Raw genomic sequence first — 16079 nt, 5'->3', positions numbered from 1 at the left:
TAGAAAGAGACTCACAAAGACTACATTGATGTTTGAGGTCATAGGATAGAATTCTTATCCATCCGAGAACTTTTTTTAGCGGACATGGCGACCTATTTAGAGTACATGTCATGGTTCAGAATTACCGACAAGCCATATCTGCTATCAATGGAGGTGAGGAGTAGACAACTTTGTCAGAAGAGGCAACAATGACCACCTAACAATGTAGGGTCAGACATGGTCACACTACGGGTTCATCATCGACTCCAATCGAAGAAATGTCCTATGTCTACATAGTATCCTGATCAGTTAACTCCACTTATTCATGTTCATTTCATTAACCCTATGTTTGTTACAAGCACAGCACTATAAAGCACTGCACCTCTCTAGTTTTTCCATTCTCGCAGGTACGTATTTTGGGGCATCGATGTCGCTCGCATTTTATAACCCCATGCCGACTTTGATAATGTCACATATACCGAGCTAAATGTCGCCACATGTACCTTTAACGATGATGATACCGATGTCGTCACTGATCTAGCAATCGATGCTAATTTTAATGCCCAAGTCAATGTCGACGTATACGGGTTTTGGGATACCATACACTTACACACCAATAGTGTCTCAAACACCCACCGTACCATTATTCTATTGAGGTGGGTCATCTGCACCACCATCTTCTATTAGAGTGGAGAATACACGATGGAAGGCTAGGACAACATCACCCTCGATTATAGAGGAAGGCGATGGAGACCAAGATAAAGATAAAAATGATGGCAACGATGGCGACGAGGGTATGGGTGAATACAAACATAATGATGATGATGGTGACGAACCATTTTATGAGCCCTCGGTAATAGTTACACGCATACATCGTCCTAGCGATCGTCACCCATCATTGTGCGGCATACATTCTCCTCGATGACGTTGATGATGTATTTTTTAAACTTATCTATCGCGATGTAAATATAGATGACATCAATAAAGAACCACAAATTTTGATTGTAACTAATATTTGTGTTTGTTACATTCTAACATAAGTTGTGCATAAGTTAATAAGAAATAACAAATTTTGTACCTAAGAATAATAAAGCTATTGTAATAAATTTTATCCTCTAAAAATAAATAAGACTGGTGGCTTTGAGGCCCTAATGTACCCCTCAACACAGAACATGTCTCTTTTGTATGCCCTAAGTTTCTACAATACCCACATAATCTCTATTGATCGTCCCTCTCTCGAATATACATATTGTTCCTTATCTAAGTAAAATTCAAGCGACCTTAGGGATGCGACATAGGTCCCTATTTGGCACTAACTCAAACAGCGCGTTAGAGATTAGCGGTCACATACTCTCATCTGAGACAAATGGGAATTCAAGACTCCATACACTATGCATGCGTTTTAGTCTATAGACATCATTAATGTAAGGCATGTCGAAGATCGATGAATGTCCACCCATATATGTCCAGGGACATCGTATTAGGATCTTTGTAACAAGCCAGTGAACCCACTGCACAACCATGTAGTAGGACCTTCTGCTTTAGCTTCAGTTTCAACATTAGCTGTAACAGTGGCTGAAGATAGGCCAAATCAATCAGCCTCGACAAGCTCGACTTATAACTCCATTATAGTATTTTTTAAAGATGTGTGATAATATGACCTCCTTGACCTGAAGCTCACCATTCACATCAAATAGGTCATACCTGTAAGGTTCAATGGAAGTAAGATATCTACATTCCAACCTCGAAATTCTTCCCCAGGTCGATCCCTCGACTTGCTTCCTAATTCTAGTCCGTAGCTCACACAATTAAATGGTAGGATTGAAAGTCAATTCCATGGACTAGGCCCCTACGAATTTGATCGTTGTAGTAAATAGCGAATTTAACTCGTTGACTCTTTTCAATATTGGTCACAAATTAGATTAACAAAAGTAAAAAAAATAAATACAGGGTTTTTCAAAGAAGTACACACAACTCTTGTAACTCAATTATTCGATGTTTGATATTAATTTGTTGCGTGTTTAAATTATGAAAATTATACCCCTTTAATAGGAAAAAGGACAGCGAGAAAAAATACGTGATTCAAAATCCGTTTATGAATACACCCATTCATTGAATAATGATGATGAAATGCAAAGTATTATTCGAAAACACATTCCTGAAGATATATAATTTCATCAAAACCATGCTCCCAAAGGTATTTCGCGCCTCATAACGTGCATTAATTATACAAAAATATTTTATGGGACTAAAACTTTTAACCTACAGTAGAAGAAAAATGTTAAAGAAAGCAAGCTTAGCTAGGCATGCTTTCTCTAACATTTTTCTTCTGATGTAGGTTAAAAGTACCTAACCCATTGTATTTTTCAGTCAATTGTAAGCCCATTTTGAATATATTCGTCGAACATGCTAGCCTTTCACTAGAATGCCATGTAAATGAAACCATTTGTTTTCTTTTAAAACTCCAAGTAGCAGTTGGTGTTTCAGTTGTTCAAATTTACCTTATAATAGCATGCAATAAAGTACTGGTGTAATAGCTCCAACTTCATGTCAGCTATTTATTTTTTATGTTATTCGTAGATATATAACATGTTTGGTTTTACATCAAATATTCAAGTGAATTTTTTCCCATTAAACAACCCTTTTAAAATTTATTTTTGTGAACTTAATTGTTTTAATCAATTAATTATAGGAATCACTTACATGTAATCAGGGATATCCAAATTCTAACCGTTAATCACAAGTCTATTTGATACTAGCGCTTATTATTTTATTAATGAATTATATTTCTATATGATTTTCATACTAACGTTTATTCTTTTATCAATTAATTATATTTGTATACAATTTAAAATTTCTATAGTGAGACATTCTTGTTGAATTGAAAATATATATATGGAATTGACACATTAATAAATTATATCAAACAACAATAGAAAACCACAACCAAACTCTATTTTAATCATTAATTTTACCAACCAAACTATGCTATATAATTTTGAACAAATCAAGAGAAAATTAAATATTGAAAAAAAAAACTAAACATTTCAGAATTTCTAGGCTTTACTTGAATTCTATATTTTCACTCCAAGAAGAAGCAGATAATATGATGAAATATAGTCATCTTTTATCTTTGTCATCAAAATATTTCCGCTAAATAAAATGCTATGGGAACTTGTATTGTGTTTTTGTGTTGATTAAATAGTGTTTAAATAGCTTCATTTTTTAGTTTATATAGCTTGTTAATACTTCTTAAATAGCTTCAATTACCTTTAACAAAAGATCTCATATTGACAAATCCATATCACAAATCATTTTACTTTGCAATAATCCAAGGGATGACTTTTCTAGAACACCAGTCTTTGAGCAAACTTTTTTGAAACCACTTACTTGAGGGCGCATGGGTATGGAGATTTGTAGCTATCGATGGAAGAATCGTTGGCACTAGTCCACTGTCGTTGCCACCGCGAGGATTATAGAGGACTTTGACAAGAAAGAATGGGATCCTAATTTTGCATCATTTGAGAAGGACCGAACCACATTTTGTAATTCCTCCATTTTTTTCTCAACCTATAATCCTTCCATTGCTAATGTTGAATTGCCCAAAACCCTAAATCATTTTTTCTAACAGTGAAGACGATGAAGAAAGGGAAAAAAATAGGAAAATCAAATCTCCTTGATGAGAAATTAAATAGATGTTGAATTACCCAAAACCCTAAATCTTTTTTTTTCTAACAGTAAAGAAGATAAAAAAAAAGGAAAAAAATCAAGAAAATCAAATCTCCCTAATGAGAAATTGAATAGATGTTGAATTGCTTAAAACCCTAAATCCTTTTTTTTCCTAACAACGAAAATGATGAAGAAAGGAAAAAAATCAAGAAAATCAAATCTTCCTGATGAGTAATTGAATAACCCAAAATCTGACATGAAGATTGTTAGTTTCTTTTAAATTTGAGTTGGAAAAAGTTGTTGATGTGGTATAAAATAATTGGATAGGATCATACATGAGGTGGCGGGAATGGTCCATGAAATAATTTCTCAGTTTGTTGGAAATGTGTCTATATTGTTGTAAACATGAAATTATTTTCTATGTATTTGAACAATGAATAAATAAATAAAGTTAATTTCACATTTCACAGTTATATCTTTCGTTTTTTTTTGTCTTTCATGTTTTGCATACATAAAAAAATTATGACAAGAAAATATTAGCTCATTGATAGTCTAAGTTCAAACTGATGATAAGTGGCACTATAATAACGTTTACATTGTGAGAAATACAAGTTACTTCAGTAGATAATCTAAACGAGTCTATAATTTCGTAAAAGAATCAAAGTGAGCATTTGATTCAAATACTTAGAAGGATTATTATATTGTCTACAATTCTAATTGGGGAGATGACTAGTCTTGACTATCAAAGCAGTTAACTTTACGGGTAGAGACATAAATGTATTCATTGAAAGAATGATACATTGTACTGGACCCAAAATGAATTAATTTTGAATCCGTTTGTCAATTAATTCACTTGTGGTATTCATATTGTGATTTAACAAAATCCTGAGTTAGTCACTAACCATGCATATGTAACTCATGTGCTTCGATATAAGTGGAGGCTTATGCTCTAAATATGATTGAACTCATAGTCGGTATGTTAGGCACATGATTTGTGTACTGCATGACTTTACTAGCAACAATAGAATTCATAGCTTGATTGAAGAGTTAACGAAATTCTCTCAACGAAATTCTCTCATTGGCATTGTGTGGATTGATAAATATGGAACACAGGCACGAGTTGTTCGTTCTTAAACAAGTAATTTATCACAGTTATTTGTTGATATTGATCATATTAATCATTAAGAAGACACATTGGTGGCAATGAGATAAAATATGATTGTATTTAGTGAACAGATTTAACTCAAAGGAATCAATCATATCATATGAGGGTAACACACACATGATGAGGTCATTGGACAAAGTAGTTGGATGAATTGCTTTCGTAAAAAGTATACAATAAGGAGTTTTGAATCATGGTACTTCTTGTGGACTAACTCTACGATTCAGAAAATTGTGAATTATCAGAATAATGTTTCTGGATATGATTGAAATTACTCGAGTCTAATTGTATGTGTTCGATTGGTCCCTCCATTATCTCAACAAAAGCTCGATCAAACTGCATTTGAATCATAAGAAATTCTATGACTTTGTAAATAATTTAATTGAGTGGATTTATTCAATATGGAATTAAATTAGGCAGTCGTGAGAATTGTTCAACTAGAGAATTTGATTAAAGAATTTTTTTTGAAAATTTAATTTGGAAAATCTAAGTGATATTTGGAAAAATTAATTTTGATTAAGTAAAATTAAATTAATCAAATTAATTAAAATTAATGTGATATTTTTAGAAATTAATTTTCAAGTCAAATAATTGACCCAATGAGTAATTAAACTTGAAAATTAGACCTAAGATCGAAATTTGGGCCTAAGAACCCAAAATCGAGATCGAGACCCAAAAACTGGTCAAACTGGGTCTGGTATGTGAAACGGAGCTGGCAGTCCAACTAGTGGAAGGATCGGACCGGTCGAGCAGTCTTGGCCTAGACAGAATCTGAAATAGCCGAACTGGCTCGAGGTGTCATGAGTGTGTGACACCTACGATGACACCACCGAACATGACTGTGTCATCAACGAGACAATGGCATTCCGATGGCTGGCGAGTGGTTCTTTAGTGGTTGAGCAGTAGAAGAATTACATTCCTACTAAGACTACCAGATAATTTGATTTCATATTAACTATTTCAAAAATAATATTATTTTAATAAATTTAATTTAATATTTATCTTGATAGTTTTTTTTAATTTAACGTTAAAGTGATTATCTTAATATTAAATCTAATTTAATATTTATCTTGTAGATAAGTATTCTACTAATTTAATAGATTTAAAATTAAATTAATATAATACTTATTTAAACTCTAATATTAAATTGATTAAGTTTAATCATAGTTGAATCTCTAAGCTCTCTATATAAAAAGAGTCATCGGTTATTATTTTTCTCACACTTAAATTCAAGAAAAAGTTATAGAGAGAAAATTCTTTGAAGAAATTATTTCAAAAGATTTCTATGGATTTTTTTTATTTACAAATTGACCTAGAAGTTTAGAGAAATTGTGAAATTACCTACTGGTAATTTTGTGGAAAATTTTCTAATTTGAAGCGAGCCCACACTCGGCAGATGTGAGCTTGAGGATAGCGAAGACGACTACCCGATCGAAGTTTTCATCCTAGATGAATCGAAAAAGTACAATTTTGATTAAGTGTTTATTATTTTAGATGTCTGAAACAAGTTCTTGTTTTTGAAAAAAATTGAAACCTTGATTTTCGTTGCATTTTCCAAACCCATTTTTCCAACAATAAAACAATAAAAGAGTCCATGAAATAATTTCTCAAATATTCAGATCTTCCTTTGACACGTGGATCAACCTTTTCTTCTTCTTTTTTTTTTAAATTATATAGTAAAATGGTCAAATTTCAATTTTAGTCCCTAGGCTACACTCAAAATTAAAATCATAATAATGGTCAAATTTCAACTTTTATCCTTGTGCTACACTTGAATTTAAGATTCAATCTTTATACTTCAACTTTTTAATATAATTTGATGCCTCAATTTTTCATAATATCATTGATTAACTCAAATAATTTTTTTGATTAAAATATTGGTGTAACTTTTAGAAGTTGTTAATACTATTAAAATTATTTGTTAAATTAAATTAATTTCAATGCTATTTGCAATTTAAAAAAATGCCACACTAACAAATTTAACAGAAAAATCTAATGATATTAACAATTAAATTTAAATCTTTAAATTTGAAAAATTGAGGGACTAAATTTTTAAAAAGATAAAAAAATATTACAATTAAATTTTAAATATAAAAAATATAAGACTTAAATTATATTTTAATATCCAAATATTTACTTTAAAATTTAATGAAAAAATTTAATAATTAACCCAACCGAAAATATAATGAAGATTATTATGAGAATGACATGATTGCGATTCAAATGACATCATAAAATTAGGTGAATGGCCAATTCCATCTCATATTTACCTTCTCCTTTTTTAAATTTGGAAATTTTTTGTTGACATAGTTTAATTAGTCGAAACCATATTAGGTAGAAATAGAAAATTGACCTTAAGAAAATTAAAGATAGCATATTTGATCCATTGAATGAATTTATAATCCATATATAAATGGATGAGACAACTATAGTAAATGTTTGTTACATTTTATATGTCTATAGAAATAACACATACATCACAGTAAAAATTAAATTTGTATTCAAATTAAAATTTGAAATTTGAAACTTGATGTTAATAATAAAATATGGTATTAATTGAATTCCATGTATTGGCATGATAATTAATGTATTTATCGTTACAAGTGTGATTTGAGTTTGAATTGCGCTAGTCGTATTACTGTTAGGGATTTGTCCTCCTATTATAATTCACTAAAAAAATGGTATTAACCCTTTAAACTTCAAAAATATGTCACCAGATCGATTTATAAAACTTTAATATATATTATATATTTAATTGCGTTAGTGTTACTTTTAATTAGGTCACCAACTAGGTTAGGAAAATTATAGAAATATCTTTCCGTAATTAAAATAAATTACATTATTTGAGAATACTTTAGTCTTTTTATTTAAAATAATAATAAAAGTATGCATAGCGTGAGATTTGTACCCAAACCAATTGTAATAGTAAAATATTTAATTTACCACTCAATTGAAGCTTTATTTTCCATAAATTATATATATGAATAATGTATTTGATCGCGTTGATGCGCAAGTTAAGTCTACTCCAACTCAAGTTTAATGATAACACAATGATAAACAATTTAATCTATTTTTTTAGTTTTAATATCATACATATATTATATGTTATTATTAATTATTTTAATTATTTTATTATTTATTATATGTTATTTTTAAACCTAAATTAATTTTTATGATAGGATTTTTGGTGTATATATATAGATGAAACGTAAAAATATTTCAATACGGCATATAAAGGCTGGATCTAACCTCAAGGTTGACCCAAACAAATTTTTTTTTGTAAAGGCAAACATCATTGAACCTTTACAATAATGCAGAACATATTATTTACAATTACTATTTTATTGTTAATCAAACATAATGAGTTGAGTTTATCATTTCTTATGAATTTCACGTTAATAAATGATAGTTGGCCCATTATTTTAGTTATAATTGTTTATATCATCCTAAATTAGGAAAGGAGATAAATAATTACACGTGACATGAACACTAGTTTATGATGCGGATGAGCGACAACATTTGTGACTTCAATTATGGTTTCGTCCGATTTTAGTTATAATTTATTTTGAGATTTATATCAGTGAGTCTTATGCACCACAATTCGATAAATCATTAATTTTTGAAAGATAACTTTTTAATAAATATTTAAAATTTTATTTAAACATAATTATAATTAATTATAATTTTCATTTTATAATTTTCTCATATTCATAAAAAGAAAAATGTTTTATCATAAAATAAAAAAAATAAAATTGCTTTAGGGTTCATTAAATCTTAAAAAAATTTAATAAAATTAATTTTTTTTTCTTATTTTGCTTTGGAATTTTTTTTAAATATATATGGTTTAAATCTAGAGATGATGGAGATTACAAAGCGTGATGGTAGCGATGAGGGCAATTTGGTGAATCGTTTAACAAAAAAGGTACAAAGACGGGATATTGAGGAGAATCAAGATGTCGATATGGAAACAACAACAGTAGCTGGTAAAACCCTTTCTTGGAAGGACTGACTGCTTGGGATAGGTCTTTATCCGAATGAGAGAACAACAAACACGGAAGGAATTGAGGAAGACGAAGACTTTGAGTTATCAGATGAAGATGTGGAACATTCATCAATTAATGGTATTCCTTCGATTAAATTTTTTGATCAAATTAACCAAATTCTTATTAAACACATGAATACATCAATTAATGGACATGGAGAATGTGTATTCCTTGGCAAAATTTAAGAACTCAGACAACTACGAGAGAGCTTTGTGCCAAAGGCCTTGGGTCGTCTTTGGGCATTATTTAATAGTACAACTATAGACCATGGATTTTAATCCTGCTCAGTCGTATCCTAGTACTGTTATGGCATGGATTCGTCTCCCCGGGTTACCTGGGCATATGTATAAGCGGTAAGTTTTGCAGGAAATTAGGAGGATGATCAGAATAGTTGCAAATTTAGATTTTAACACCAATAATGGTATGAGAGGGAGGATCGCAGGAATGGCAATTTTAATCAATTTGGATAAGGCCTTGATTTCTCAAGTCCTTGTTAATAGAGTTATTCAGCGGATCGAGTACAAGCACTTACCAACAGTCTACTTCCAGTGTGGGCATTACTGACACATGAAAGAAATTTTCCCTTAAATGAGGGATGGGATTGGAAGGAATTGGTGAGGACACTACAGGAAACGAGACAGAACAGAGACACACTTTAGGGGATAATAAAGGACAAACCCCAGATCCAGGTATATATGGCCCATGGATACTTGTCGAAAGGAAGGGTAGAAGAACGGGGAGAGCAGGACAGAAAGACGGCAGTGATGTTGCGACCAAACCAAAAGAAATTCTAGGTTTCAGGTTTTGGAAAACCTAGATAGGGAAGGGGTCTCCCAAGCTTGTGTGGATGGATCTTGAATGAACCCTAAACAAGAAGTTCCAAGCCCCTTAAGGTTAGGCTCAAGGGAGAAGAAAAGCCCTAAGTACACTAGCCACAACCAACAACATATAGTTGGGCCAAGCTTGGATGAGCAACTAATAAGCCACTCTTGGACCAACAGTAACATGGGCCCGAAAACAGGTAGAATTGATTTATGACAACGGCTTTTGGACCTTGACAAAAGGAAGACCATAAGTACAAAGTCACAGGGTCCAGGCTGACACCAAGCCTTGACAATAGGTCTGGACATCAATAGGGTAGGCTAGGATAAAGCTGGCAATGGAAACAGACCTATATTGAAAAACAAAGAAAATTCTGGTAGATCTCTGGTGGATCGGGCAAGTAGCATTAGACTAAGCCCAACAGAGATAACAGTTAGGGTTTCAAAAAGAGAGGAATCAAACCTGATTTGCGATAGAGATGAAATCAGGAAAATGGGGATCTTGCGTAACCTGATGAATCTGGTTAAGATACATCAAGGGTCCTTGTCCAATCGTATTTCACCTATAAACATAGAATCTCCAAGGGAACCTTGTAGCATTAATCATTGTAGGATAAACTTTGAGAATGATGCTTTGGGGAATAATGAGGGACATTTTAGTAGTCTTAATTTTTAAATAGTATAATGGGGAGCATAAGTAAGACATTGTTAGCTTATTAGAACCGAAATTTAGTGGTCGTAAAGCTAATGATGTAATTGCAAAATTAAGACTACAGTATTCTTATCAAGTTGAAGCTAGGGGCTTTTTTGGGGAATTTGGATCGGTTGGAAATCCTATGTTAATCTTGAAATTCTCCAAAATCACCCTTAGTTCATATTTACATAGATATCTTTTGGAGTCCTTGTTCAAACAGTCCTGATTACTTTCATTTATGGAAGTCCTAATAGAACGCGAAAAAGATTTTTATGGGATATATTAAAGGAGACTATTCCTACAACCAATATCCCCTGGATGGCGGTTGGTGATTTTAGTGCTATTTTTTCCAGAAATGATAAGAAAATGGGGGATACTGTTGGGAAATGATGTCCTTCATTTGGAGAATTTGTTGAAACAAATGACTTATATGATCTAGGATTTAGAGGGCCATCCTTCACATGGAAAAGGGGATTGGTAATGCTACTTGGATCTGTACTTTCCTAAAGTGCTTAGTGATGCATATTGTTAGAATTAAATCCAACCATAGACTTCTGCTACTCTATTTATGCCTGGAGTTCAATGAGGTAAAAAGAAGGCCTTTTCGTTTCCTAATAGGATAGGTTCAACACCAGAATTTCTCAAGCACTGTATCCAAATTATGAGAATATAATAGGGACATGTCGTCCATTATGGAAAAGCTTATCGTAAGATTAAGAGAGTGGAACAAAAAAATTTTTGGCCATATTGGAACGCGAAAAAGAAAGTTAGTGTAAAATCTAGATAAGATCCAATATGTACTAAAGAAGACGAATTCAACAACCCTAATACAACAAAAAAAATGGAGTTAAGGGAAGAGCTTGAAGAAGTGCTTAATCATGAAGAATTACTTTGCAAGCAAAATTCAAAAAGTGACTAATTCAAGTTAGGAGACAAGAACACAAAGTTTTTCCATGATAGAAATCTGGATAGACGAAATATCAATCATATCAATGGTCTATATAATGCAAACGGAGATTGGCCTTATGACCCAGATGAGATTCAGTCGGAAATAGTTCAACATTTTTAAGAACTTTATGGAGAAAAGCTAGATAAGGTGAGGGATCTACCCCTAAGCCACTTTCCCTATTTGGACAAAATAGACAGATTTTTTAGGAAAAATGTATCAAATGAAGAAGTTAAAATGAAACTTTTTAATATGGCTCCTTTAGAGGGTCCAGGAAATAATAGGTTCCATGTTCTCTTCTTTTAAAATTAATGGGACAGTATTGGAAGTTCAGTTTGTGACTAAGTTAAATGTGTTTTCTGAGGAAAGCCTATAGAACCAAATTTAAATAATACTTTTATTGTGCTTATACCGAAAATTAATCAACCTGAAGAAATATCTCAGTTTAAACATATCAACCTCTTCTCAATTCTTTCTAAGTTAATTATGAAAATTATTGCTAAGAGGCTCAAAGTGGTTTTCCCAAAAATCATTTCACAAAAACAAGTGGGGTTCATTGTATAAAGAACTATTTATGATAATATCATCATCGTTCAAGAAGTCATTCACTCTATGCGAGGAAAGAATAGGAAATAGATTATAGTTCAAATTGATCTGGAAAAAGCATATGATAGGGTACGATAGGACTTTATTGACAGTTCTATGCAAGCTGCAAGTATCCTGGACTTTCTACATAAAGTAGTTATGTCAGTCATTTTGATGTCTACCGTGTAGATTTTATAGAATAGGGTCCCCATAGAAAAATTCCAACCAACAAGAGGAGTTAGACAAGGATGCCCCTTATCACCCTACCTTATTGTTTTCTTATGGAGTGGCTAGGACAGACTTCTAATGCAATTGTTACTACAGGTTTATGGAGTCCAATCTGACTATCCAAATCAGGTCCAAACCTATCATATCTTTTCTTTGTTGATGATCTAATGGTATTCTCAAAGGCCGATATAAAACACAACTTATTATTAAAAGGTATCTTGGATTGTTTCTATACATACTCGAGACACCGGGTTAATGTGCGTAAGAATAATATATTCTTTTCAAGAGAAGTGAAAGATACTCTGAGCCATAGGAAAGTCGTCTTTTCGACTTCTAGAAAGTCCAAGATTTGGGGTCATACTTATGAATTCCATTCTTTCATAGTCGAATTACTAAAGCTGCATGCCTTGCATTTTTTTATTGAAAAAATTAGAACTAAATTATGTAGGTGGGATACCAAGCAACTCTCGATTACAAGAAGGCTCACTTTGGCATAGTTTGTCTTTATCTCTATTCTAATTTATTTTATGCAATCGTAAATCTCAAAAGGAGTATACAAGGAAATTGAACAATTGGTGAGGCAATTTATTTGGGGATCTAATACTGAAAACTAGAAAATGGCTCTAGTGGATTGGAATTTATCTATCAACCTCACAAGTGTGGAGGTTTGGGCATTCGATAGCTAGATGATCAAAATACCTCATTCCTTTTAAATTTGGGTTTCAATCTTGTCTCCAAAAAGAATACTTTATGGGTACAAGTCTTATGATCCAAATATCGAATGACAGAGGTAGTCCCAGAAAACATCATGCATGGAAATTGCTCAACTATTTGGAGAGGAATTACGAAAGTTTTGCCATTACTAAAAGAGAATATATGTTGGTCCATTGGAAAAGAGGTCATTTTTAGATGTTGGGAAGACTCATGGGTCCTAAAAATAGGTCTGCTCAAAGCATATTCATCACCAATGGAAGGATTAGATCTGAAGTGTTTAGTCAAAGACATGGTTACAGAAAAGGGTTCATTGGATATTGCAGCATTTAGGAATTGGCTGAAAAAAGATATAGTCCGAAAGATTACAAACATCCCTCCCTCACACCTCCTAATAGGCCCAAACAAATTTTTTTGGATTCATATGTCCAACGGGGAGTTTTCAGTCAAAAGCGCATATCAAATGCTAAGAGAAAGCACATGGAATGAGCAGGAAGGTAAATGGAAGGACATTTGGAAATTTCGAGGACCGCAATAGGTTTAGTTTTTCTTATGGCTAGTTTATAAACAACGTCTACTTACTAACCTTGAACGAGTTAAAAAAGGAATTAGCCAAACTGAAGTTTGCTCAATGTGATATTGCAAAATAAAAGACATTTTACATGTCCTCAAAGATTATTTGGTTGCTAAAGACACCTGGAAATTGATCATGCCAGAAGCAAGATGTTCTCAATTTTTCTCCGGCAGTCTGCTTGAATGGATTAGGACAAATTTAGGATTCTGTGGACAGCTGATAAGGCATGGAGTCCCTTGGTCAATGCTTTTCAGAATTTTAATATGGCGATTATAGAAAAATAAAAATCTATTTGTCTTTTAAGGATTCCCATGGAGTTGAAGTTATTAAAACTTTAACAAGTTAGGCAAAGCAGTATAAAGAAGTCAGTAGTAGGGAATTACCTAGTAGTAGTACTTTAGATTATCTTTCAAGAAATTGTTTAAATAATAGGATAGGAGAATGTTAGTTCTTGTAAAAGTTTTTTAGTATTTTCTTTTTCACCAAATTTCTTTTAATAAAATTTATATGATTAAGATTTGAGTTTGGAGTTAAAATTAATTGAAACAAAGAATTAACTAAAAGCTTACAAATTTTATTGAAATTTAAATTCCATATATTAGCTGAAGTATTAAGATTTGAGTTTGGAGTTAAAATTAATTGAAACAAAGAATTAACTAAAAGTTTACAAATTTTATTGAAATTTAAATTTCATATATTAACTTAGTTATTTTAAACAATTCTTTTTATTCAAAGTTAACATTTTTTTTATTCTACCTTCAACTTATTCTGCTAATAAAATTGAACTGCACCAATAATAGTAAAGAACAAGAAAACAAATTATTTTCATTCAATATAAATTTTATTTTTCAAGATTTTTAGAACTTAAGTTAAAACTTCAATAAGAGATGAAGATGAGAAATTATGATTAATTTTAATTACATTTAAATAAAATTTTAAGTATTTATTAGAAAATCTTTTAAAATTTTTAATACTTTATGATGCATTAATGGTGCATAGGACTCATCCACCCAATATATTAAATATTAACCTATTTATTATTAGTAAAATTATAGAGAAAATTAATATTTTAATAATTATTAATGTGTAAAAAAATATTATTAATGTGTAGATTAAAGAATCACGGGATATCACATGCTAAACATATAATTATTATACTTATTTTTTTAAAAAAAAGTTATTCATTTTCTAAGGAGTCATAATCATAAACCATTCACTATTTTTTTTATTCATTTATTAATCCAAAGGAAAATACTTTTAACCCAAAGAAAATACTTTGAAAAAGTATGCGGCTCACCAGTAAAGACTGCTTAACCAAATTTATTCATTATTTAACAACTCATAAAATTCCGTAAGCTACTCTCAACCTACTGAGCGTGGCCACCACCGTTGCCACCGCCGCTTCCGCCAGCTTCCTTCCCAAAATTAATATTGGTTCCACCGAGACTGTGATGATCACCACCAGAGCTGCCGTCATAGCCTCCACCATTTCGGCCATCTGTGGGGCGGCTCCTGCATGATTGAGCTTGGTTAAGTGCTCGAGTAAAATCCCTCATAGCTTCCTCTATCAATTCCTTCATGGTTTCCTCGTCAAGTTCCTGACCGTTATTCTCGTTAACGTTATCACCTCCTGTTGCCATTACAACGTCCAACAAATCATCGGTTATTTTTGCCATGGCTTTATACACTGAAAGTAGTCTCTTATTTTCTTCAAGTGCACTTTCGGCAGCTCTCAGCAATGCTTCTATGGATGTTTTCTCGTTCCGCATCATTTCCAGTTCAGCTTTCATGGTCTCAAGTACGTCCTGCATCCAACATGCAAAAAGGGGAAAAAAGGAGTAAAAAGGTAAGAGTTGGACGTTGCATGGGGTTTAAAGGGGGAATAACAAATGGTACAATACCTGCCAATTAATCTTTCATATAAATAATTAGCTTAGGTTATAAAAAGGAAAAAGAAATCACTGAAATTAAGATTATAAAGCGAAATGTTTACCATCTTAGAAAGAGTTATGAGGAGAGCCGAGAGAATTGAGCGTGAAAATTTGAGGATGATAGCGTATAATTGAGTAATAAATTTATAGGAATCTTCAGGCGTGAAAAACATCACGTTCTCAAAAAGCGCGTATTCTTTCGTTAATGAAGTCTATAACTGATATTAAAGAATTTCGCTATATGTGTTCCCTACGGTATCCAAAGTGAACAAATAAATAAATGAAAGCCCTACTAATTTTCTATTATTTTTGCTTTGAAGTTTGGACAGAGACTTTTTTTTTTTAAATCAACTATTATTTGAAACACAGATGAAAGAATAAACAAAAATGCAATAACTCCATATATATTTTTTTGTCCACGCAATAACTCCATAATTAGATGTGACATATATTAAGATAGTTACAGTTAACTCTCTATTTATTTACAAGACGGGCCTCTTTCGTATTTAAAAATGCTATGCTTATCTTTCACTATATTATTAGATTATTCGAGCCAAAGTTTAGCTTTTAATAATTTTTTAAGTTTCTATTCCGTCAGGTTTGTCCATGAGAAAATTTATCCTTCGAGCAAAACGTAATGGTCAACCATTGTTAAAAGCTTCATTTGGATGATACTTTTATTTTTAAATAAACCAAAAGAACTAGAATAGCATTAATTAGGCGAAACTTGTTTGAT

The 16079-nt window shown here is 31.8% G+C and overlaps 1 protein-coding gene across 1 annotated transcript; it reads right to left on the bottom strand.

The window, feature by feature from the left end:
• Positions 1 to 14611: 14611 nt before the first annotated feature.
• LOC107904982 (uncharacterized) lies at positions 14612 to 15508 on the bottom strand. Its single transcript, XM_016831528.2, has 2 exons — positions 15406 to 15508; positions 14612 to 15217 (listed from the first exon to the last, which is right to left on the bottom strand). The coding sequence occupies exons 1-2, from the start codon at positions 15406 to 15408 to the stop codon at positions 14780 to 14782; spliced, it is 441 nt and encodes a 146-aa protein (XP_016687017.1). The 5' UTR covers positions 15409 to 15508; the 3' UTR covers positions 14612 to 14779.
• Between the last annotated feature and the right edge of the window lie 571 nt (positions 15509 to 16079).

The sequence above is a fragment of the Gossypium hirsutum genome, chromosome A11 (genome assembly GCF_007990345.1).
Source record: "Gossypium hirsutum isolate 1008001.06 chromosome A11, Gossypium_hirsutum_v2.1, whole genome shotgun sequence".
Taxonomy (NCBI): Eukaryota; Viridiplantae; Streptophyta; class Magnoliopsida; order Malvales; family Malvaceae; genus Gossypium; species Gossypium hirsutum.
This window is presented reverse-complemented; position numbering and strand designations above follow the sequence as displayed.